The sequence below is a fragment of the Triturus cristatus genome, chromosome 9 (genome assembly GCF_964204655.1).
Source record: "Triturus cristatus chromosome 9, aTriCri1.1, whole genome shotgun sequence".
Taxonomy (NCBI): Eukaryota; Metazoa; Chordata; class Amphibia; order Caudata; family Salamandridae; genus Triturus; species Triturus cristatus.
This window is the reverse complement of record NC_140592.1, coordinates 172,635,628-172,662,826: the sequence shown is the minus strand read 5'-3', so window position 1 is coordinate 172,662,826 and position 27,199 is coordinate 172,635,628. Positions and strand designations below refer to the sequence as shown.

The 27,199-nt window shown below is 42.9% G+C and overlaps 1 protein-coding gene across 14 annotated transcripts in view; it reads right to left on the bottom strand.

Moving 5' to 3' along the window:
* MAGI1 (membrane associated guanylate kinase, WW and PDZ domain containing 1) overlaps positions 1–27,199 on the bottom strand; it is a 1,064,730-nt gene that overhangs the window by 235,117 nt on the left and 802,414 nt on the right. For 12 of the 14 annotated variants that reach the window (XM_085624690.1, XM_085624691.1, XM_085624696.1 and 9 more), the window contains 2 exons: positions 16,769–16,976; positions 2,228–2,310 (listed from right to left, as the gene is read on the bottom strand). In XM_085624690.1, the coding sequence (XP_085480816.1) occupies positions 2,228–2,310; positions 16,769–16,976 (291 nt within the window). The remainder of the gene's footprint in view (positions 1–2,227; positions 2,311–16,768; positions 16,977–27,199) is intronic. The other 2 variants (XM_085624685.1, XM_085624689.1) reach the window with 1 other exon arrangement.

Below are 27,199 nucleotides of genomic sequence, written 5' to 3'. Positions count from 1 at the left end.
ATTGGAGACAGTGCGCTGGCCCACCTCACCTCGTTCCCGACAGGCAGAAAACACATGGTCTGCTGGGATAACCTTAAGTCGGACACATTTCACCTCCCTTGTGGAGTCCCACAGGGGTCGGCGCTTTCACCCACACTATTCAACATATATGTGACTCCACTGGCCAAACTAGTCAAAGACCACAGCTTCTCGCTTCTGTCGTACGTCGACGATACGCAAATCAGAATTTCCATATCTTCTATGGAACACGCGCCATCGGCTAGGTTTTACAGCTGTCTCGACCACATCATACAATGGATGCACATTAACTATCTGAACCTAAATACTTAGAAGACAGAGGTCATGGAGTTTGGCACTGGTTCTCCCATTTGGAACTCTGCCTGGTGGCCGCCAGTGGCAGGAGTCTGTCCGCCACCAGTGGCCAAAATGAGAAATCGGGGCGTTGTCTTGGACACACAGCTGTTTCTCAGGACAGATCACCAAAGTTACCTTGGCCTGCTACTTCACGTAAAAGATACTGCGGAAGATTCCACCGTTTCTTCCAATGGAACTGAGGAAAACTGTTGTGGTAGCACTTGTGTTATCCTAGATTCACTACTGCAGCGCCCTTTACCTAGGGGTTGATAAATGGCAGTTAACCAAACTACAATCTCTGCAGAACGCCGCAGCCCGCACCACACTGAACATCCCTAAATACAATCGGGCCATTTGGAACCGCCACTGGCTCCGAGTCAAGGAGCGGATTGAATTCAAGGCACTATGTCTAGTCGATAAAACCTTGTACGGAGGTTGACAAACTGAATATCGCAAACTATCCCAATGGTACACCCCTGGACGCTTACTAAGATCAGCTAATCAGGCACTGGTCAACGTCCCGATAATCAAGAAGGCTAAATGGGGAGGTAGACGCCTCTCCTATCTAGCTTCCAAACTCTGGAACAAGTTGTCTCTGTACATTAGATCCCAACCTGTTCGGTCAAAATTACGGGGCATATTGAAAACGTGGCTCTTTCCCACTTAGTGATAATCTGACTTTTCTGGGTTCCACCTCACACCTTTGTCTCCCCAGCGCAAAGACACCTCAGCAATCAAGCGCTTTATAAAACTCTTACTTACTTCTGGATTGATTTATTTTGCAACAGTTAATGAAGGATTGTTTTTTGAGATAGTGCCAGGATGCTCTGTCTGAGCGACCATGCGCTTTATAAGTACTGTTTTCATTCATTCATCTCAAGACCATACAGGTAGAACATCAAGTTGTCAACTGCATGTTTGTGTTCACAACTCTGAAATTCCTTGGACTGGAACTGTGGTTTGACTCCGCTAACTGGAGGATTCTGCAGCCTGTCATGATCTTGTTACATGATGCGATTAATACTGAACATGACAGTTATCTGGTATTTTTGAGAATTGACAGCAGATTGGGGAACATCAGAAAGCCTGAATCAAATGTGCCGCTCTCGACCTGGGTAGAAAAGCTATTTGCAATTGATGGTATCAAGCTAGGTTGAAAGTACATCTTAAGGCAATTGTAAGGGATCACACAAGTTGGAAAGATATTTGAACTGCTTATAGGCAAAGGTTCAGTACATGGATTTTGGAATTTGTGTTTATGGTGGCATAATTAACTCAAAGCAAAAGGACTGTCTGGACAAAAGGCAACTACCTTTAGTTCTTTTTGTTTATGTCAGTTAATTCAGATAGTCACAGGGGTAAGGAAGGATTTCCTTCGAGTTTGGGGAGGGAAATGAAGGTTGGCAGGAGAGGAGAGGCTTTGGTGTCCTTGTAAGTTAAATTAGAAACTATATCAAATGCAATGCAAAGGCTCTTCATTTTGGAAAGATTCTGTATCCATTTCAAAAGTGATAACACTTTGAAATTTTTATAAAAAAACAATAACTTGAGCGTTGCTTACAATAGCACTGCGTTGGGTGTTGCTTACATTTTAAGCAAACCTAGATATATCATTTTATGGCAAGTCATTGTAAACCCAATGGAAAATATTGAAAATGTTATGGGAATATTTAAGTGTGTTGAATCTTCAAATATGCATCACCACATACAAAAAAACTCACCATATTTTCCAAAGATAGCCACACCCCCACAATACTCTAGGTATAAAACAAATACCACACAGTATAACCATGATAAAGTTATAAAAGCACATTCCACATAAAAGATCCTGGATGCATTGGCATTTAGAATGCCCACTATAGGCACCTCTTACCGTCATCTTCACATTCCTCCAGAGGCTTCTGCTGTTTATTCAGGCACCGGGGGTCTAGCCAAGATGTTGTCTTGGTGTTGTGGCTGCAAACCATAAATGTAAGTGCGGTCAGTGTCACAAAATGAGAGCAAGTACAACTTTTGCAGCAAGACATGCAAATCCATTTGAAACAAAAATCTCTATTAGCTTGTATTTTAGGATGCCACCACTCTACACTTATCAGCAGTAGCAAGGGCCAGTCTCCCTAAAGCCCCAAAATATATTACTTTAGGTATACCTTTTGAGAAAAATCTACACCTCTTCCTCAGTAGGGAGAAGAAAAAAAGAAATCACACCTTGAATGGAAGCGATCACTTAGGCATTTCTATCACTGTAATTGTAGCAAATGCACCTTTTCTGCTTCGTCATCTCAGATTTTTCACCCTTTTCTGGATTATCTCTTTGCTAGTACTAAGGCTCCTGCACTGTAACACTGCTATTCAGTGCTAAAGTGCGGGCGCTCTGACTATAAAATTATATTGGTAACATTGGTTTCACCAAATTAGTCTATTAAAGTATCCTATAAGACCATTGTAGATGGTGCTGAAAATGCACCTATAGAGTCACACGTGGGCTGCAGTGTGTACTAACACTATCCTCAACGCATACAAATATGTCTGCCAGTAGCACCAATGTTTGCTGGCTGGACTGCAGTTCAAATACACTGCAGTGACACATGGCAGGGAAAAGTGCCTTTGCCATATAGGAAACAACTAAAGTGTGCTTTGTAAGCCTACAGAACGCCATGTTTTTAAAATAGGGCACAATACAATTGGTGTTAGTAGGCTCTGGCATTAAAATAAAACCCAGAAGCTATTTCACTGTTGATGTTTTACAGACATTTCCCTGAAAAGAGATCACTGGAAATGAAATCTTTGTTCCTATCTCTGTCTGGGAAAATGCTACAGTTTGTTCTTTCAAAGTTATTATTTATTGTACAAAATCTCATTTAACAGTTACATCAGAATGGACACCCAAGTGGAAACTAGCTGAATAAAAATGTACATCGTGCTGAGTCAAAACTGACCTAAAAGGCCATTCTGCCACTTCATATATACAGAGCTTGAGTAAACATCCTTGGATGGAAGAGTTAATGAACCTGGGTCAGAAGAGTGCCCCTGAGCCAAGGAAGAGCAAATGGGTGTTACTCACCGATCAGTCAGGAGGAATTACCTACTTAGTGATAGAGAGTACCAATTGGCAAAGCACAACCATAACACTACCTCTTTTGGACAAACTAAACAAGGGAGGGCTTCTCTTATTCATTCCCAGGTTTCCTCGACAACCTGGCTGCAGTCACAGAGGGAGTTTGGAGCAGGTCAGGTGGGAGGACAGCTCATCTAAATGGAGGTCAATGTGCTGAGGGCAGCCCTGTCTGGAGGCAGAAAGGTTTTGACATATTGAATATTGATACAAAAACGCAGAAAGAGCCCTGACTCCAAGACAGCCTACTTGACCACAGAAGACTAGACCCTGAAGGAGACCCGGATGGAGAGACTTTGTGCCTAGAAGCATGACCTCATGACATAGGGGCTACAGGACTGACCAGAAGGAACTCTCGGCAATTGAAGACTAGCAGAATGTAATCATTGTTTACGCAACATAAGCAAGAAAACTATCTTTATCCTACACAAGGATTTTTGCTATGCTAAAAATTGGTTCAGTGGCCCTCACTGCAAAGAGATCCAGCCTCTTGGAGTCCTGTCAGACTACAATTTTCAGGGTTTCCACACTAAAAGATTTTGACTTCCATATCAAAACCCAAGTTAGGAGGTAAAATATTTGTTTGGGCGACCTCCTTGGTATATCCAACCTCTGATCCATCGCGACTGACCTGAAATTGTACCTATGGCCAGTCAACCATGATCAGGGACTTCCGATTGGTCGTTTACTTTTTCTTGGTGACTTTTCTCTTGAAATTTAAAAAAATTCCAAACTCAGTTACCCTTAATTTATTGTAAAGATCTTTGGGGTCTCCATTTTGATAGATTCATTTGTGAATTACTTTTGCTTGCTTTAAAATGGTTGGTACTACTTCAAATTAACACACATATCCGGGTATTGAGTGCTGCTTGTGCCACTGCTACCAAGGGCTGAGCTGAGATTCACCCAGAAATTGATTTGACGTAACAAGAGAAGATACATCAAGTTGGTAGTGGTGCCCCCTTCCTATATAAATAATCCCATTCCTGACCCTGGAGAATGGAACAAATACCAATGTATTCAAATGATCCAGAAAGGTGTGGGCATTTCTTGCCAGGACAACATCACTCCCTCCATTACATAAGGGTCAATATGTATCCTTGATTACAAAAATAGCCTTGGAATAGAACAAATTTTTTCTTCAAATGAGGCGATTGTCGTCCACCTCACAGTGGACATGGGGTTCTACTGTGGTAATTGACACCATAACAGCTCTGATAGAAATGTACAGAATTCAGAATCAATGCTGCTGAAATTTCTATATTAATTGTGAACCTCTGCCAAGCTTTTACATGAATGAAGGATAAGAATGGTGGGAGATAGTGATTGTTAATATGATATTTTGTTAACATACCTGAACCATTGAACTACTAATATGGTTATAGGGCACATTTGTGTATAAACACCAATAGAAATTATCAAACCCATAAGTAACAGCATGCCATTTTTTCCACTGATGAGACACAAACAGACTGCCTCTTTTAAATGCGGCTCACAGGCAGATAAGTAACATTTACTCTATCTCTTGCTGTATTACTTAGTTATTCATTTAATATTTATAAAAGGGGATTTACTGTTAATAACTACTCTAATTTCCGTTTTCTTCATGGTTCAAACTGCTTTGACTGGTGTTTTTATTCCTAAAGGTACATTTTCTCCTAACCATCGTCTTTTCCTGTAGCGTTTCACTCGCACCGATAACGATCCTGGGCTCACCCCCCCCCCCCCCTCCCCTTAATACCGATTGACTTCCTATTAAGGTTGTCGATCCGCCTTTAATTTTCGCGCGTTTTCACCACTTTTCAATGGCATCAATAACCTAACTGCCACTTCATTTCAACCACTATACTGACAATAGTACCCTGTTTTTGGGCTTACCTAATCTAATTTCCTCGACCCTCTCGTGTTTTGGGCTTACTGACGCGCTCGCATCCATCGGTGCGAGCGTGTCATATTTCTGAAGAATGCACCTTGGAAACTGTGCACGTTTGCAGGCCCTTTCCCCGGGTTCTTTCCTCTAACTATGACGTGTCCCTGGCAACAGCTGATCTCGTCCGAGAGCTTCGTTTACTCTGCTGATCAGCTGCTGCTGCCTGGGATCGCGTCTCAACGGATTTTCCTTATTCAAACAAACAATAACGCCTAAATACTACAAATCATGTTTAGCCCATCTTACAAAAGAATTAGCAGATCCCTTGAAATGATCCAATTAACTGCCACCTTCGTGTTTTCCTTGGCCTTTTAAAAAATAAAATAAAAAAAGGGAGGAGAGAACCTAATACTTACCTTTGCCATCTCAAAAAAAAAAAAAAAAAAAAAAGGGGAATAAAAGGGAGAGAGCCTAACAATAAACTGCTCTATTTTAACATACAATTTAAAGTATGTCAGATCTTGACTCGGATGATGCTACTGCTAGCTCACCCCTCTATGACAATGACTCATTCAAACATTTCTTGCAGAAGGAAATGCGCTCCTGCATGCTATCCACCTTCAAAGAAGTTCTCTCTTCTAAAAGGCCTCTACCCTCTGGTCACGATGACCCTACCCTCGACCTTACAAGTCATGGGAAAAAGAATAAAAAACTCAAACACTGCGAACATCCTTATGATTTTACTACAAGAGGTCGCAGTAACTCAGTTGACCCACCTGGTCCTTGCCTGCTGGGAGGCCCCAGCGCCTCAAACGAGAACATCGCCGCTCACTGCATAAATCTGATGGGTGCCCTTAGCGGTACAACATTGACTGGTACCCCTCGCGGTACATCCCGTTATGACGGTAAGGATGTTGCAAACTCTGATTCAGAGGAAGAAAACTTCAATAACCCCTACGACGAATTCGTCTTAGACCTTGACGTCCCTAACCAAGACCTAGATCTCAACCCTGGCGAAGGAGAATCACCTTCCTCTTCTGATAATCTCATCCTCAATCCTTTAGGAGAGGAAATGTTCTCCCCCCTAACCATTTCTCACCCTAACAGCTCTAAGTGGTTTCCCCAAGAACATGTCTCTAAGTTCATTAGGAGATGGCTGAGGAATTCTCTGGAAAGAGAAACCAGGAATACCCTCAAATCTGAGTGCCCGAGACCCACCATCCATTATAAGGTTTCCCAAACCCCCAACCTCGACCCCGACCTAATCAAATTTTTTTTTTAAATTAGGGAAAGACCCTAGAAAGGGTCTGGAGAGAGCTCTCAAGGGCTGCCAAGACCTCCTCCTTGATGTGCTCGGGCCCCTCACCAGGATCCTGGATCTCGCAGAGGAGTCTTAGTTCAGAAAAAGGACAAAGGATGGAGACCAGTAATAAATCTTCGAGAGGTGAACAAATATTTAATCTACAGACATTTCAAAATGGAGGGTATTCACCTTCTAAGGGACCTTCTCTTGAAAGGAGACTGGTTGGTCAAATTAGACCTCAAGGACGCCTACTTTACGATTCCGATGGCAGTAGAACACGAACCCTTCCTTCAGTTTACTTGGAAGGAGCGTCAGTACCAATTCAAAGCTCTTCCTTTCGGCCTCTCGTCCGCACCCTGGTGCTTTACCAAAATAATGAGGATTATTGTCTCTATTCTAAGAGAGAGGGGTATCCGGCTCATTATTTACCTAGACGACATTCTTATCATGTCTCAAGTCAACTCCCAAATTCAGAAAGATCTCATTACCACCATCCACCTTATCGAAAGTCTCGGTTTCATTATAAACAGAGAGAAATCCATCCTTACACCTTCAAAATCCCTAGAATTTCTCGGTTTCACTGTAGATACCTCGAAGTGTCTCCTCCTTCTCCCTTCCAAGAAGATCGCCAAGATCCGCAAAGAAATCAGGTATGTCCTAAAAAAAGACTCTTTAACTCTTCGAGAGTTAGCCCGTCTTCTTGGTCTCCTCTCTTCCAGCATCCAAGCTATCTTTCCAGGCCCTCTGAATTACCGCGCCCTTCAGAGAATAAAGAGGAAAGCTCTGAATTCTGGTCTCTGGTACGAGGATTCTGTGACTCTCGATCAAGAAGGGAGATTAGAACTCTCATGGTGGCTAGAGAACCTAGACGCGTGGAATGGGAAAGCAATCTTCGGATCTGTCCCGGAATTTGTCTTGGAATCAGATGCGAGCCTCCATGGTTGGGGCGCTCGCTTGCTTACTCGATCAGAACACCGGTGGTGCATGGTCCTCTGCGGAATCTTCCCACCACATAAATTTCTTGGAACTTACAGCCGGATTATATGCCCTAATGAGTTTCAAACACTCTCTTCAAGGCAGATCTGTACTCCTCAAGATGGACAACGTCTCTGCAGTATCCTATATCAACCGCCTTGGCGGAACCAAATCTGCAGATTTATCCGCCTTAGCGAAAAAACTTTGGATGTTCTGTCTAGAACACAAGATTTCCCTGAAGGCGGAATATCTTCCAGGGAAGTCAAATCTTGCTGCGGATTGGAACTCAAGATTCCTCTCAGATCGTACAGATTGGAAGCTCAATGTGAACGTTTTCAACACCCTCTCTCTCCTTTGGTGTCCATTAGATGTAGATCTATTTGCAAGCAGATTAACCTTCCAACTCCCGAAATATTTCAGTTGGATGCCAGACCCGGGAGCTCTAGCGGTGAATGCCTTTCTTCAATCCTGGTCAAACCTCCGAGCTTACGCATTTCCTCCCTTTGCAATGATACAAAGAGTCCTACAGAAGGTCAGAATAGACCAATGTTGCATTATCCTGATAACCCCATTTTGGCCCTCTCAAGCTTGGTTCCCCACCACACTCGAACTTTCTTGCGACATCCCCTTCCTCATTCCTGCGAAGAGGGGTCTGGTCACAAACGCAGACGGAGAAGATCACCACCTAATCTCTTCAGGGAATTTGAACCTTCTTGCTTGGAAAGTGTCAGGCAATCCAACGAACTGTCTGGCCTTTCGTCATCAGCTCTTTCCCTCCTCGGAGAATCATGGGCACCCGGAACTCATTATAGATACAACAACATTTGGAAAAAATGGGTTTGTTGGTGCATGGAGAGGGACTTGGATCCCTTGGAGGCTCCTATCGTCAATATAGTTAACTTCCTCGTAGAACAATTCGACAGGGGTTTATCTATCTATTAATTGCTACAGATCTGCAATTTCTGCAGGACACTCTCTGATCAATGTTAAAACGGTAGGTAAGAACAATATTATTTGTAGAGTGATGAAAAGTATAAGACTTAAAAGACCTCCCAGACCTAAATACAATTCCATGTGGGATGTTAAAGTTATCCTAGACCTTTTCTGTTCCTGGCCAGATAACGCATACCTTAACAGGAAATACCTTTCTTTTAAACTTGCTACTCTCTTATGCCTAATCTCTTGTCGTAGAGTTTCAGATGTAAAATCCATGGATATTTCTCATAGATCTTACGATATGTTTGGTGTTAAATTCGACATATTTAGAAGAACTAAGACCATGTCAGATTCAATTTTCTATCCTCGCTTTGACCTTTGCAAGAAATTGTGCGTCTTAGACTGTATGAGAGAATATGACTTGAGAACTAAAGACCTTCGTCCTCCAGATGCCAATCAACTCCTTATCTCCTTTCTTAAACCCTTTAAGCCAGTTGCTTCCTCCTCCATCTCTAGATGGGTCAAGTGTGTAATGAATCTAGCTGGAATTGATCTTTCTAAGTTCCAAGCTCATTCTCTCAGAGGTGCTATGGCAAGCAAATCCTTCTGATCAGGAGGAAAGTAGGATGATATCCTTAAAGCAGCAGATTGGTCTAATGCCTTAACCTTCGCTCACCACTACTGTAAACCTATCAAACACATGTCGGATGTAGTACTTCATGGCTACCAACATGCATAATGTAGCCTCCGGTCTTGTAATGAAATTGCGATTCTCCTATTAACATGACTAGAGAATCTGGATTTCATTAAAGACACGGAGGCTATCATTATCCCTCCCTTTTGCTCCTCTACCTTGGTTGGTACATTTGTTGAACTATGTACTTTAAGCTATGTCCTTTCATGATGTTCTTGAAGCTATGTTCTTATGATGATGTTTATCTTTGCATATCAACTATGACTTTCGTATTATATTACCCTTTCTACATCCGATCTCTCTTTCCTTTCAGATATTTCTTCATAATCATCTATCCTTCAGCCTTCTTTCGGACTCATCACTACCTACAATTTCAAGACCAAGTTGGACCATTCTTCTGAACTTATTTTTCTTATTTTGCATTTAAAAGAGGCAGTCTGTTTGTGTCTCATGCCATTTGTATCCTGGGCACTACATTCTAGAACGGTTTCCTTTCTTTGTGATGTAGTGCGGCTGTCTGTGACGCATTAAAAGGATTAATGCATAATGATAGCCTCCGTGTCTTTAATAAAATCCAGATTCTCTAGTCATGTTAATAGGAGAATCGCAATTTCACGAATAGAAGCTACCACGCATGGATTCAGATTGCTGGTAAGGCCATAAGACGAAACTGAAGGTTCTCAAAGCAGATTTATATCAGTCAGCTACGAGATTCTCTTTTTTTTAATTTTAGTAAGATTTCAAATTAAAACCAATAGTTCTGACAAACAATAGCTATGGAACATAACTGTATTCATGTGTATTTATGAGAAACATTAACTTCAAATATAGAATCTAAATTGAACTATATTAAACCAGAAGGAGAAGAGACTCAAGGAAAGCACTTGTCCCATGGGATCGAAAGAATATCCAGTAAGGTAACATTCCCAAAAGTAATCCGTTTGCAAACAAATTCTAGAGCAATACTGTTATATTTTTCGAGAATAAAGCCCACTGTGAAATTCTTGATGGTGGCTGTAAAGACCTATACTTGGTCGAGAAAAGTGAACCTTTAATAATTTAGAAAACTGGCATGTTTTCTTGGTCTGTTACCACAAGAGAAAAAAAAATGTAAATACAGGGCAGAAACTGAACGTACATAAGAGCTCTTTACTTTCTGTACGACCCACCCCGCCACCCCCTCGTTCTAGCCTCTCAGCAACAAATAGGAGACGGAGGGGTTTAAGGGTGAAAGAATGGTTCAAATGGGTTATGTCTATATGGGAGCGTAGCATTTCTAGTATTTGTAAGAGAGCAACCGGCACAGCAGGAATGATACCATAAGCTTGTAGTGCTCAGCGTAAATTAGTCTGAGCAGTCATCATAGCAGCATTGCGTTGATTGACAGAAGGGGTTGGCATGTCTCAGTTCCTTATGTATTTTTCCTATATGACAGACGCTGAGTGAGTACAGTTGTTCAGAAGAATCTGGACCAGCCAACTGGAGCACTGGTGATGTCACATAAGCAATGTTGCTGCTACAGTGAAGAGAAAATGAAGCACTTGGGAGCAGATGGCTAAAGGACAAGGAGTGCTCGGGGGGGAGGGGACGATGGTGTGAGGAGCCAGGAGCCACAGATTTGTATGGGTAACCATGATAGAAGACTTTGTATAGATAGTCAAAGGAGTTACTTGTATTTTTTGAGTTACCAGGGGCCTCTCAGGCGATCCCAAGAGATATCCAGGCTGCTAAGACGCTGCGTGCGTTTCAATGGCTCTCTGCCTCCAAGGAGAACAAGGAAATAGAAGGAGACTAGAGGATAAATATTTCAGGTGATTTTTCGAGATTCCATCGTTTGCCTGAATTAATTTGTCAGATGCAACTGAAATTATGATGCAGGAAATGAAAGTAGAGCGTGGGTAAGACCCATTCAGCTACAGAGATACCTCCATCTCCACAGCAACCTTCCCGGACAGATTGAAAAACGCAGACGTCAGACCCTCCTAAAGAAAGCCTCTGCTGACCCAAACAATCTAAAAAATGATCGTCCTATCTCCCTGCTACCCTACCCATCCAAAGTTCTCAAGAAAGCCATCAACCAGCAGCTGACTGAATTCCTGGAACAAAACCACCTACTAGATGCCTCTCAATCAGGATTCCGTGCCAACCACAGCACTGATACTTTGCGGATGGCCACAGCAGACTACATAAGAACACTCCTTGACCATGGAGAAATGGTTGACCTGATCCTCCTCGACCTCTCCGCAGTTTTTGACACAGTCTCCCACAACATCCTCATCAACAGACTTTACAACATAGGCATAGGGCACGATGCCCTCAAGTGGATCGCCTCCTCCCTTACAAGACACACACAACGAGCATCCGACTGCCTCCCTTCACCTTGGCACCTAAAGATATCATATGTGGTGTAACACAAGGATCATCCATCAGCCACACCCTGTTAAACATGACCACCCCCTCACAGACTGCATCAGATCCCACGGACTCAACAATCTCTTATGCAGATCAACTGATCCTCTCGCTCACCGAGGACTGCACCAATGCCAAAGCCAACTTATGCAGCCATGACTAATGTAGCCAAATGGATGAGGGACAACTGCCTCCAACTCAACTCCGACAAAACTGAAGTACTGATCTTTGGGAAGAAAACCTCCACATGGGAGCACAGCTGGTGGCCTGTAGAACTCGGACCCACACCAACTGACCAAGCAAACAACCTCGGCATCATCCTGACAGCCAAATGACCATGAAACAACTAGTAAACGCAGTCATCATCTCATGCTTCCACACACTTCGCATGCTCTGCAGAATTTTGAGATGGATCCCAACCAACACCAGAAAGGGTGTCACTCAGGCCCTCATCACCAGCCGCCTCGACTATAGCAACACCCTCTACACTCGTATCTCAAACCAGCATCTCAGAAGACACCAGACCATACAGAATGTTGCAGCCAGACTCACCCTGGATCTCTCCAAATGAACCCACATCACACACCCCCCCCCCCCCCAGCACGACCACCACCACCACCACGAGAGACTTCCCCTGGCTCCACACCAGAATAGATGCCCCCACGCTGGCAGACTTCAGAAAGGGACTCAAGACCTGGCTCTTCGCTGGACACACAGCGCCCAGATACCCCTAGGGGTGATCGAGTTGTGCTTTACAAATGATGACTAATCAATTGATATGGGAAATATCTTGTCCAGTACGAAGGAGGTGTAATTCCCAGGATTTGGTGAATGAAGTTCTTGCCTGAAGTAACCAAAAATTGATTATTTTAAATCACTATATTTTTATGTTTTGTGAAAATATTTTTGGCAGTCAGGCATAAAAAGATGAAGCGAGTATTACGTTTCAGTGCAGGCAAAAAGAAGGCGTTCAAATTGTAAATTTAAAGTTGGAAGACTGGCACCATGGTCTCACTATGCACTTGTGTCACTGTGGAGTTTCCTAAGACTTCAGTGTAGTGGGTACACACAAATGTGTGTGTTAATTAAACAGAAGCTTTATTCTCACACCTCCCCCGAGAAGGATCTCATTCATACTCAGCCCTGAGCAGGTTCTCATTCCTGCCCAGCCCCAACTCCTCTTTCTTCAAACACCACGTCGCCAGATTTCATTGCATTCCATATTCCTTTACAAAACACTGGTGTGCGCCAAATACAGCGAGCACACTCTGGCAGGGACGAAGTGCTATTAAAGGCGCCTCTGCGTTTCCACGTGAACCTCTCCTGAACATCCGCAGCTTAACAACATGAATATTTATTATACCCCTAAACTCGAGAATCGCTTCAACTCTGTATCGTTCGAGTAAAGGCTTGACTGCTTGTTGACTTTGAATACTAAATGCAGGTGCCGTATTTGCTGCACTTCCCATGGATCACAGGCAGAGGGCGCAGTTTCCCAACAATAGAGCCTTTCAGCTTTCATAAAAAAATATGCATTCGCCTCTGCTCCACAAACCCATTATCCATTTGAATAAAAAGATGTTCAAGGATTTGTCTGGCGTCTTGCTTGGCCGGGCAGAATCGGAGTTGCACACATGGCTAGCTTGCGGTGTGTGCGAGGAATTAATATCGCTTCCCACTTCAGCTCTATGATCGTTAGACACGGATTATAAACGAGAGAGGCCTCGTGCTAGTCGGACTGCTCATGCGTCGTAACGCCCAACACGAAGGTTGTGTCGTGGACGGCTGTGACGCAGTTGACTAAATACAATATTTTATACATAGACGTTCTAAAGAAACTTTCACATTACCAACTTAACACTTCCATGGCCTTACCGTGATGATCATGGTGGGGTAATTTACACCTGCGGTGAAAAGTGTGGTCTGTCCGCAGTAACGCCTTTGCCTCCAACAGGAAGTATCTACCAGTAGAAATGCCACCTGGAATACTGTTCCTTTTATTTGGTATTAATATATTTTTTTAATTGCTGGCAACAGAATATTGCCAGAAACGTGAAAACTTTAAAGGTGGTTGGCTGGGTTCTCCCCTGTCCTTACTAGGCTATTTGGGAACCACCTCAAACCCACCTTTCATGTAGAAACACGTCCTTCTTTTAGTTTTTATGAGTAGCTCAGAGCTGATCTTATTTTGGAAGATAACCATCATCATTTTTGAGAGGTATTTCTGTCTCTGATGTGGACTACCACTCTGCCAGCAATAATGCAACTAAGGTCTGTGATGAGCATTCAACAGACGTTGCAATTTTACCACTGTGAGGAACTCAACAAGATGGCGTTTGCAGCTGGGTCGCATTCTCCTCTTCTGTAATACAGTATATGACAGCTGTCGCTAATATAGCAAACACCACAGTAGTGTTGATAACAACTGCTCTGCATTGAGGTACTTCGCTATATAAATGCGATTACAATAAACAATGTGACGAATTAGCGCGGCAAGTCACGCGTCTGTGGGTACATAGAATGCTTATAGCAGATGTTGCACACTGCACCAAATTATCTTGGGTTAAAAAAATATGCCAGTCCAAAATCATAAGCCCAACTTTCCGGTAAGTATGAATCTCCTGGACTATGGAACCCTCAAAAGTGGCCTAGAAAGGCCGAGAGGCAGCACGGGCAGAATCTATTCTAGACAAAGGACCACAAACTCTGCTCTGGACAAGCGGACACTCAATTCTGCTGAAACAGAGGAAGCAGATTCAGTGACTGTGGTAGGTCATTCCTAACACTGCCACACTGACCTGTCAAACGACCCAGCTCTGATCTTGAATTTCAAAGTAGACCAGCCCAAAGAAGCTCCCTTACATTTTACAGGGGTTCTTTTGAGCTAAAAAATTAAGATCGTGACCCATTACGGGGAGAGGAAAATAATTCAAGTTAGTTCTAGGAAGTAAACAATGTTGTGAACTCCATCCTGCTGCTCAGTTGTATTCAATGTAGGGATTGATGAGGTGCCTGGGATCCCAAGTCAGTGGTTCCTCCACTCCCAAACACCTCAAACTCTTCTCAATTACTCGCCCACCTCCACAATAAGGGATTAGAGGAATGAACCTTGGGAACTGACAAAGGCAAACCCCAGGCTCGTGGGTGCTTTCCACAAAAGAAGAACGTTGATAAAATCCAGAAAGGGGAGGGAATAAACAACAACAACTGAGGCGAGGGGTCCAGAGAAAGGAGAGCAGCCAATCATAGGGAAAAAGCAGATATAAAAGAGGACGCTCCAGTAATATGGCATTCTTTTGTTTTTCTTTTGACAGCAACCGAGGAGAACCAAGTCATCTGCAGAGAAAAACCTAAACGCAGTTCTAGCTATCCCAAAGCCCTTTAAACCCAGTGAAGGAAACTGGTCTCCTTACTCGCCAGGGATTACTGCTGCTATCAGAACCAGTGACAAAGCTGGTTTTGCTACTCACCCAGAACATTTTTCTGCGAATACTGTAACAAACAGTAAGGACTAGAGTGAACCTACAGAAGTCAATGAGGAAAAGAAACCGATTTGGCCAAAATATTTGAAAATCTCCAAGATCCAAGCCATGGCCAGTGAAAATTACCTAAATCTCCAGCAAGAAGATGCATGTTTCTCAATAAAAAGGTCTTGTATCAGCCATTCCTACATTGATCACTAGTTTTCTGCCAACATCACATTAAGAGAGTTACAAACAACTTATTGTTGCAAGCATTGGCGTTTTAGGATCCTTGACGGATATAACTCCAGGTAGTGTTTGAGTTGTTGAATATGAACAAGTTCGCAAACTAGCCTCCATGGGCACAATCGAAAAGTAGAAGAAGTTTTGCACCAAATTATATAACATGTTTTTTGTTAATACTCTAGTGCAGTGTACATGAGTGTGCATTGTTCCACTGCAAGCCGCAAGGAGAATACCACAGTATATCAATTTTAGATGGGCATGAATGGTGCACTTGGAAAGCAATTAAGGCATTCCATGGGAAGATATTAAAAAAGAACTTTAACAACGACTTTGTTCCTCATGTTCTCCCTGTAAGCCGAAATATGTTTTCCTGTCAGTAGCAGGAGAGACTAAGGGCCCGATGAGGATTGCGGGCGGACTTCCGTCTGCAAGCCATCCTATCAGAAACTGGACCGACCGACCGACTAGCCGTCGGCAGTCCCGCCATTGGGATTACAATGTGACCGCCTGCAAGGCGGTCGCACCATGTATTCTTTGCATTGTGGCAAGTGCTGCTGGCTGCAGCACCCGCCTCAATGCAAAAAATGCACCCTGTACATATCCCTGCACTACGTAGCATGCACCATGCGGTGCCTGCCACATGATGCAGGGATATGTAGGTGCCCCCATCGGAGGGCAAGGGGGGCTCGCTATGGGGCCCCAAAGTCCCTTTCCGCCTGCCTGTTCATGGACGGGTTAACCGCCATGAACAGAGGAGCGGAAAAGGACATCGCAATCCCTACGGCGGTGCATGGTAGGCACAGCCACCATTGTAGAGAATGCGGCCCCCTCTGTCACACCGGTGGGCTCAAAGAGCCCATCGGATACGTGGTGGTTCTTTCCAGCCGCCACCCTATTGAAATATGGAGGGCAGATATGATGGTTCCGATGGCAGTGGGACTGTCCCACTGTCATCCTAATTAGGCCCCAAGTGATCCGAAGTTGTGATTAAAGAATAATGCTTTATGAAATAGGTTTCCTAAATGATCTCGTTTAGTAAATTATAAAATTTGTTTTCATTCACCTAGCAACAGGGTTGGCATGAGTGCAAATATATAGAAGAGACTTACAACTGGAAAAATAAATGTGGCCTATACAGTCAAAAGACATGGCAAACAAAATGGAGGATGCATGCATTACTTTAAGATGAAATGGAGGTGGGGATTGGTCGGATTCTATCAGGTGATCCTGAGTGTTCCAACACAATAGTTTCCTAGCTAGCCAATCAGATGTCATTATTGGAATAGAACGACAGTCCTGAAAAGTATCCATTGAAACATTACAATTTTGGCTATGCAAGACTATAGCTTTGCACATCATCCATAACATTTTAAAATTGGTAAAGAATAAATAATGTATGCATTACTCTATAAAATAGACTTCTCCATTCTCCGTATAGGCCATCTCCCAGTTTTCCGGCAGAGGGCCAAAGTTGTCCTCTTCAGAAGGAGGTAGATATTGCGGTAACGTCTGAGATGCTTCCGTGATGGGAACAGAAGAAACACTTCGAACCAAGGTTACTGGTGGCTCTGGGGCACTGTTTGTACTGTGCTCTTCGGGCTCACTGGAGTCTGCTATTAGAAACAACAGAGCAAAGCATAGTTAACATTTAGAATAAGTCAGCATATTAATAAGGAAGTCACATTTAGATTACTTTAAAACTATGCAAAAGCTTCCCAAGTTTAACATGAAAGATTCAATCCCTCATTCACAAATTTATAATAAGAGAATTGTTCAACTAAAGTATAGGTCGGGCAGAATAAATAGAGTAGTAAGTTACCTACCCCTAAAGCACATATCCCTCACATACAAAAATGTATTAAAAAAACACAAATTAATGAAAAAATAAAAAGATAGATTTGTTCCTGGGAGGCTTATCTGCACACAGCAGTTTTCTATGTTAACTTTTAGTGACCAGATCGGCAAGTGTCCAAAATCAAAGCTGCCACCAAACCTCCACTGGATGGAAGTAGCAGGAAGGTGATTTCATCCCAGGCGGTGAAAGGGGGCACAGTCAGTCCCAGGTATGGACACCGGAAGAAAAAGTCCTAGTCCAGCCCTCACATTTGGCACGGGTAATGTCTGCTGTGCAAGACTCACTAAGGTGCCAAGTGGCCTGTAGTAACTGGTTTTGGCACTAAAGATCAGCAACACCTCTCCCCATTGAAGAAGAGATTGCCTACATACTTCCCTTTCCTTTTACAGGTGCACTTGCAGGCAAATCTGCCCATCATCTATAGTAAAGGATGTGCTACATACACGGCACCCGTCCCAACCACCCAACTGTACTTTACAAGTCAACTCAATGCCCGGGAGGCGGCAATACAACCTACAATCACTGCCAGAGTTGGTAACCCCCATATCCAGTGCCTGCAGGTGTTGATTGCACTACCAGTTAGATCAACTAAGGGTGGTTAATGAGTGATCTCTCAACTCCAAGACCTCTGTACTTGTCACAGCACGTCACACTTACGCCTTCAAACCATTATAGACTTTGCGACTCTCTAACAACATAATGCAGAAGTTGCGACCCGAGAGAAGAAAAAAAAAATTGAGAGGGGATGTCAAATGTAGGACTATCCAGTCTTTCCTGCTCACTTGCAAGAGACTCTACATAACGATTTTACACACACACAGATGGCTCATGATGGCAACAGATAAAATCTGAAAAGAAATTATGGGTCCATAAACTGTGCTGCAGACAACCTTGTCTGAGGAGGAACTGCAGCAGACAAAATTGCAGTCAGCATCATTTTGTACTTGAAAATGGGCACCTTCACTCCATAAAATACGGTGATCGTGAAACCAAACTGATTTCGATACCCAGGTGTGCACAGGAATTACAAATTTCAAATATTCTACTGTGGGCGTGCACAACACATTTGTAAGCAAGCATCTGCAATAGCTATTCTAGCGATTTGAGACAACAATGTCAAAAATATTTGGCCAAGCATCAGAAAATGCTGCAGCAGTACTTGTGAGGCAAGATACTGCCCTCTCTGTAATTTGTTTCTACAAAGTCAAGACCTACAGAGAGAGGTACCTTTTGTGTTGCCTAGGTTGGGAACTCAGCCTCTGCATCCTCTCCAGGATCATCTACAGCTTGGCAAGATCTTCCCTAAAGCCAATAGATGTCTGCAGCTTTGGTCAGCCATGCCTGTGCCTAGGTGTCTTCATTTTCCAGTCACGTCAATGGTTTTCAGGGTCTCAACAGGGGCACCCAGATAGCCAAGTAATAGCAATGAAAAAAGCAATGACTGAATGGTCAAGACTATTACGTGCTGTACCGTCTGAATGTTTTGTAGCCTCAGTGATCCCAGTTAAAGTAAAACATAATCAATTGGGATTACTATATTAGCCCTAGGAGCCTAACAAATGAAGAATTTAAGTTGTTTTCACTTAACTGACAATTGCTTTAGTAAGTGTTACTATGTCAAGAAAACGGTCCTACGGTAAAATAAAATAAACAAATAAATGACAAAATGAACAATTCGGGAACATCAGTTTCAACCAGTTTCCCTAACCCGAACAGGGCAGTCTAGCGTAGCATCTGTGGTTGAACCCCATAGACAGTAGAGAAGGAAAAACAAATTAAGGCATTTGTGGTTTTTTTAAATAAATGGAAATTTATATGTTAATTGCACCACTGGAAACAAAACTTGACCAGTAACATTCAAGAAGGGAAGCAACAGAAGATTTGACACCTGTGACGTGGCACTATGGACAAACGGTGCGGTTTGTAGAAAAGTGAGAACAGCGGGACAGAAGTGATCTTCAAAAACAGCAGTGTTAATGCAATCAGCGTGAAGTGGTATTTTAAATAAGGTTCACTCAACCTTGTCCAAGCAGTCTCACCATTGAGGACAAGCGTTGAAGTCAGTCCACACCACCTGCTCAAAATAACCGCACATCCTTCCCCAGAGACGCTTATTTCACATAGGATACTGGTTGTTCTCACTGGGAGTCGAAAGAAGTCCACAAGTGGAAACTCACGAATTGTAGAATCTTTTCGAAAGCCCTTGGAAACTTGCTAGAAGTAGGCACTAGTTTGAGGAGAGCAGCCAGTTTGGGTACTTTGCTTTACCAGGAGTTGGTTACCTGGAATTGGACTGAAGGGAGGAGTGGTTCCTTATGAAGGGGCCTACCACAAACAAGCAGAGCCTCCTTGCACAATACAATTCATTTATTAGATGTGAAGTTGTCCCGCACCACCGGTAACACTCCGCTAACCTGAGCTTTTGGCAAAAATCTCTCTGCATGCAGAGATGTGTAAACATATAGTGGGAAAGGCAAAGCTTCATGTTCACCATACTAAGTGTTGTTAGCTGAAATTGCAGCGCGCTGTGAAAGGAGTCTTATGGCCTCATCAGGGGTATCCTTCACAATATAAATGCAACCACACAGGGCTATTTAACAACTCAGAATTGCTAGTGCAATGTGGTTCAGAGAACACAGGGCATTTTCAATATCAGAAAGCAAAGCAACTCTATTTCTGAAAATGCAGGAAATTCTATCCAATTCTATAGAAATTGCTGTGAATCCTGTGACGTTAAGTAGAAATGTGTTTGCTAAATACACTATATCCATCAGCAGAAGTGTCAGAGTTGCTAAACCTTTTCCATAACTTAAATTGTGGGATGGCGGCCATCACCCTTCGTTTGCAGCATACCCATGATTACACAAACAAAGACAAAGCCAGTGGCGTAAGGAAGTATAGCATGATAACTGATGGGAGCCAACCTTAAGAGTCATTTAAGTTCCAAGATCCTCTTGATTGGAGAAATCTCAGGAGCATGAGAGCAACACTCATTGTTGCAAAGGAAGCAACTGAATCCTTCTCTTATTCATTTGAAGGGCAAATAATTTTGCACCAATGGAGTTTGCATATATCTCTATACACTTGGCCATAGCGTTGACAGCTAGATCAGCCTTCATTCGAGTGCCCTTCAACAGAGCTAGAGTAGGTTACACATTGTTTTAAATGTATTTATTTTAGCCACAGGGAGATAGTGATTTTTCAAGAATCACAAAAGATGGAGTCGAGGCCGCGATTCGAACTTAGGGCCTCGTTTTGATGTCTGTGAGACAGAGACCGACAGGCTGCCTGTCGGTGGTGGTCCCACCAACATACAGGCCATCGGTCAGACTGCAGCATTATGATGTGGACCGTCGGACCGCAGCGACATGGGGTACAGATCGCCACCTCAGAGAAACTCAAGGAGCCCATCGGAGCAGCAGTCAGACCCTAATCCCAACAATGGAGGAGGTGCCAGTGCAGACACCGCCGTAGGGATTTGGATATCCATTTCTCACTAACGTTTCATGACGGTCCCACTGCCATGAAAAGGCAGTGGGAAAGGGACTTTGGCGGCCCCAAGCAGGGCCCCCATCCTATGTGGGCCACTGCTTAGTGGTAAGGGGGGCCCTCAAACATCCATGCACCGTTTTACAATTGCCAAAAGACTTCTAGGGAAATTACTAACTTAAGCGAATTGAAAATAATTGTTTTCAAACAACTGTTACCCCAATTAGACAAATTGTCTGAACATTTAATATTGTAATCAAATAAACAAATCATCTCACAAAGTTGTCTCTAGGAAACATGGGTGGTGCGTCTTTACTGCTGTTTTATCACTCTGAACCTTAATAATAGTTTCATTATAATATTTATATATACATACATATACATTATGCACGTGTGTGTTTATAGCGTTAATTACCTCTAATGATCTAGGTGGGAACAACGGAGGTATACTGCAGGGAAGAAAGTTATCATAAAGGAACAATTACAAATTTAAAAAAGTGTGTGAAGCAGCAATTACTGTGCTTTTATATAATAATGCATCATGCAGCCCTCTTTTTAGTGCAGCTGGAACAATCCACTGCCCCATGCAACAGTATACTTCCACCACAGATGGCACCGTAGATTAATACACATCTGGCCTTAAATTATGGTGAGCAGAGGAAAGTGTCCTGTGTCTCTTAGAAGGAATATGCTTACTTCATTATTTCAGGACCAGGAAGCACTATGTTCCCACTTCTGAAGAACCAAGCATAGCCTCACTCCCACAGGGGTGGGTGGGAAGTTCCTTATATGGGCTTCAAAAGGTAGGAATGTGGACCTGGCTGCATTCTGGGTTAAGATTCAAGATCATTTGGAACGGCTCATCAGAAGGATCAGAAACCATGAAAAATTACATTAGAACAGGAGACAAAGCTTGCACTATAAACAATAGCTTTGTTGTGGTCTGTAACATAAGCTCTCAAGAAGACAAAATGGCCATAGCTGGTACAAAACCGGTTATATCTGCTAGGCTCTCAGGTGTATTTAAATCATCACTGTACTAAGGAGTTTAGCATAGTCTCTGTAGCTGCTATGCAAGGGGTGAAACCTAAGGGATAGGGAATGCATTCAGAAAGGCTACTGTTGAGGACCGTTAGACCAACCAGGAAAGTGGGGCATAAGGCCAGAGCAGAGAGATTTATTTTTCTCGAATGACTGTGGTGCAGCATCTTTTAAATGCAGGAGGATCAATAGAGGACTTTTAATATCACTGAAGGATTGAGTTTTAAAGACAATAAGTACTGCTCACACCACAGAAATCATTACATGGACTTGAGGATCTAGTAGCAATTCTGAATTCATCTATAGCTGTATGGAGATTGAGGGATGCAGTCAGGAGGTTAATAAAATATTTTTGTGTGGATTTCTGCTAGTCGAACTTTGCCAGATGAATAACAAAGCTTTTACAGATATTTTTTAATGGCCAGAAAATCATCTCTGTAAGACTCATTGGGAGCTCCACTTAGTTTGGTTTTTCTCTGCCTCTGTTCTTTGCCGCCACTGCTGCTGGAGTCATTTGGGGGCAGTGCTGGCCTCGTGAGAAGAGGCCGGTCTAGGACCACAACACCCAGCATCCCTAGCGGCGCGCACGCTGCCTACGCCGGAATCAAGCGCCAGGTGGTGCTTAAAAAGAACACAGGGCTCCCGCAGCGCGGAAGCTCCACTTACTTTGGTTTTTCCCTGCCTCAGTTCTTTGCCGCCACCGGAGTCATTTGGGGGCATCGCTGGTCTCGTGAGAAGAGGCCGGTCTAGGACCACAACACCCAGCAGCCCTAGCGCCGTGCACACCACCTACGCCGGAATCAAGCGCCAGGAGGCGCTCAGTAGCGTGACCAGGCAAAGCCCGGGCCAAGGGCGGGCCTGTCCGTGCCCATCCGAGGCCGAAGGTCTACATTAACGTTTTCACATCGCTCTGGTTCAGCCAGTGTTGTCTCTAGAAGGTACTGTGACATTATTATTGTTGGTACTGACTCCATATTGAGGAGGGGGGATAAAATGAACAGGCTAAAATCTGGAAATGGGCAATGGATAGATAGTAGGGACATTGGACGCTTTTTTACTGAGGGCCGAATCGGCACTCACTCACAAAATTGAACTTACAGAGCGCAGATTGTTCCTGGAGCCCCAAAACCCTCATAACCAAATTACTCCTATCATCCCTGCTTCACAAACGAGTTTGGAAGTTAGTTCATTACAAATCAGTAAGTCACATTCCCCAGGCCCTGAAATCATGAACGCCTCGGCTATAACTGAAAAATCCAATATCTCTGGCCAAATGTCGTCACACGGGGTCAAAAAGCAAAGATTAACCATGGGAGTAGTTTTGCTCTGCCATCAAAGAAAAGGAAGGGGCAGGCCCCAAATAAACAAAGTTATCTTCTGCCTAACCCTTTGGGTCGTAGGAGTAAACCCTGTTGACAAAGAGCATAATCAGGGGGTCTTCAAGCACCAGCTCCAGATGATGGGGTATCAATGGTAGCATTATCTACTCAGGAGAGGGAAGCTTTTTTGAAAAAAATGGAACTTGTGATTTCAGCTCATTTAGACCCGATACTGCAAAAGCTAACAGAAATTGAGGCCAGGTTAGCGCATTTAGAAAAAACAGCACCTAGTACTTCCTTAACCTCTGTAGATAATGCGCAAAACAGGGCTGAGGGTGGTGCAGCGAGGGGGATGTGCATCACCCTGAACCCTCTTTAAGACCTGTGATTCAGGATGGTCTTCCTCTCCCAAGGGTAGCATGCCCTCCTTCGCATGGCACTGAGACTCTACACCAAACAGAAGGTTTGTCTCACAGGAATGTCCAGACCGCATATGCCCCAAGAAGTGCCCGAGCTGATAGAGCACATAATCATCATGAGGAGACACCGAAACACAGGCACTATAGAAGGACGGTCCCTTGATCAAAGACCCCCTAGTGGCCCATATTCCAACCTGCACTTACCTCCAGAAGCAACCCCATATACAGTAGTGCTGGTTAATGTTCCTTCATTGCTGCCTGGTGACATGGAGCACTGGTCAACACTGAGGAACAAATCTCTACACTTTCTAAGTGAAAGGACAGGTATTAATAATAAACTTCTATTTTCTGAATTTAAGATGGCGCGCCGGACTGTGTGGACGGGGAAATCTAACAAGACCTTCCCAGGAGATTGTATTTCATTAACTTTTATATCCCCAGGCTTGGTCAGGACAATATTAGATAGGATGGACGATTACTTTCAAATGAGGGGGATTTCAATTTTATTCTTGGGGTTTTTCTATCAGCCACCTAGACCCCAGTGACATACAGTGGAAGACAATAGATGTGCATGGGTAAACCCGCACCCCCAGCCTCCTCCTTGGTACCACCCAAATCGTTTTGAGGCCTTAAGTGGTCTTGCAGATATAGACTAATACCAGATTTGAGAAAGTCAGGGAAAAAGGTTATTTTAAATAATGCCCCAGAGATTGCCCCTAATAAAGTAGATAGTATAGTTATCTCTCCTTTTATATCAAATCATGAGAACAGCCTATACCCACCTCTGCACCCACATAATGAGAGTGCAGGAAATGTAGGATTGGATTTAGATATTACTGTTGGTGAAGTCTCAACGGTTCGTTGTCCTAATACCCGCCTACTCAGGCTTATCTCATGGAACATTACGGGCATCTCCTCAAAATTATCAGAGGAGGCATGGGTACAATATGTGAAGACGTTTGACATTATCTGTGCCCAGGAAACCTGGAGCAGGGATAATGTCACAATGGACGGATTTCTTTCATTAAATGTCCAGGCAAAACCATCAACAGCAGGGAGGGCAAAGGGAGGATTAGTGACCTTGATTTCCGTCCAATATGAGTCACTAAAGATAGAGAACATAACTGACTCTCCTTGGAATCCGCTTATTCTGATTTCTAATCTGATTGAAACCACACTATTATTGATTCACTGGTACTACAATATTTTTGACCCACAAAATTGTGGGGTTATTAACACCCTTTAAGAGGAAATTGATAAAGTTGCGGTGACATTTTACCCATTGTGTATAATTTGGGTAGGTGATTTTAACTGTACCCTATGTCAGCACAGCATGCACAAAGTATGTGGGATTGTAGACACTGCAGATCAACCTTTGTCTCACTTTAAGCATACCCACAGGGCGAAGCATTAAATACTATCATTCTAGTAAATGATTTATACAGGATACCTTGGTTAGTATTCCTTCTCTGTAGTTTTCAACCTATCAGGGTGGTGGTAGAGCAAGCACAATTGATTTTATGCCGATATCTAGTAAGTATGCATGTCTTGTAGATAGTTTTGCGGTCGAACTAAACCCTGCTAGCGACCATAATCCCCTTTTTGCTTCCATGCATGTTATTGCACAGAAGGGTAGGGGTGATGAACGCCCGTTAAAGTATAATCGCAATCAGGGGGTTAAAATGGAGTACAATAAATCCCTCACATTTTGAGGTCATTATCAAAAGCAAATCTAAGTCAAGTCATAACATGCTTAGCTTATGACTCCCATCCAGATGCCAGAATACAATTTTTTGAATCAATTTGCGAAGATGTGGCTAAAACTCTGACTAAATCAGTGAGGAGACGGGATTCACCGGAAATAAAATGGTTTAATGCAGAGTGTTCCACGGCGCAAAAAGATCTGAGGAAAGCTCTGCATGTAGTCCCCCGTGATAGGGACTTGATTAATACTGTTAGACAGACCTAAAAAAGCGTAATTAAGCACAGGAAGGAGGAACTGAGAAGACTGGCCTTGGAAGATCTTGAAAGAGCTAGTGCTCTCAAGGACGACAAGAGTTTCTGGGAAGTCATAAATCGTCCCCTTTTTTCAAAGGACACAAGGAGTATGGACTCTACTATACCGGGGGAAGCCTAGGAGTCTCATTTGCTGAGTATATTCAACCCAAAGGGTGTCTCATCACAAGAGCAAAGGGATGAGATAGTCATCAACTCACAAACCGCATACCAACTTAGTTCATCCCTCTCTTTAAGCGAGGTTGAGGACACCTTAGCAAAGGTTACTTCCTCTAAAGCCCCAGGACCAGATGGGGTGCCCCTGGACTTATTTAAAAGTAATCCTGAATGCTTTTACTGAATTTATGATGGCATTGGACCTAAAAGTAAATTTTAGAAAATTATTTATTATGGTATGCGGTCCCAATCAAACTAAAACACGAACATTTATAGTGAAGGAAAAAATAATTGATAAGGTGCCAAATTTTACCTATCTGGGGAATGTTTTAAATAATAAATTGAATTGGGACCATTTAATTGTGGCTAGGGTTAACAAACTAGCAGAATAATAGAGGGGCTGTTTCGTTTTGCTTGCAAACTTGGACAGAAGCCGGTAGCAGAAATAACTTTAAACAAATCAAAATGTTTGTCAGTAGTTACCTTTGGCAGGAGTATGGGGATACCATAAAAGTTCCCAGATTCAGATCTTAGAGAATACATTTTTTAAAAGACTATTGATGATTCCTAGCAGTTCTTCAACACTTTTCTGTCACTCTGAAGTGGGTCTGGATTATGTAAAAGATAGAATAAATATTGCCCCATTGATTTTATGGGGGAAAATCTGGACTTCAGAGGACCTATTAATTTCAAGGAGTATCCTTAGAGATTGTATGAATCTTGATAACGCAAGGTCACTCCCCTGCTTCGTTATGTCAAAGATACTTTTGATAAAATCGACTTAGAGAAATACTATGATAACCCCGATCGTATCCAATCCAATATGAAACTGGTTATAAAAAATGCATGTCGCACTGAATTAAGTATGTCTAATCAGGATTGTGGAATACCAGATCGTGCATTTCTAGGCCATCAGCAATTTTATTGGTCTTTTACTATGTATGTTCAATCGTGTTTCCTTATGACTAGATTCCGTCTTTGCACATTGCACTTTCTTGTGGCTTTTCCCAAACAGGCAGGTTGGTGTGAGAGACTAACCCCCTGTCCCTGTAATAACTTAGCCCATCAGAGCACAAACCACTTTATGCTGTTTTGCACACTTTATAAAGACCCTGGGGCACGTTTCATCAAGCCAGTTTCAAAGGAAATCCGTCCCTGTTCTTACCAGGAGGGTTTTAATTACTTGTGTTCACTATCTACTGCTTCTATTTGCAGCGCTGTGCTTAACTTCATAAGAATTGCTTTTTCAATCCAGAAATGCTATGAACTTTAAAATGAATTCAAGTTTTAAGTGATTTTAGGGTTCTTTTTTATTATCTTGCAAAAATGTGTTGTAGAACGATAGGAGGCTTTTAAATTCAATAGAATCTGTGCTGGGGTAATATGACTTAGGAAAGACAATATGGGTACTGTATGTTTAATCTCTGCATAAAGTTTTTTTTTAATGAATATTCTTTTTTACTATTTAATGTAGGTTTGCAAACTTATGATGCGACTGAATCGAATAAAGTTATTTGAACGAACGACTCATTGGGTGCAAA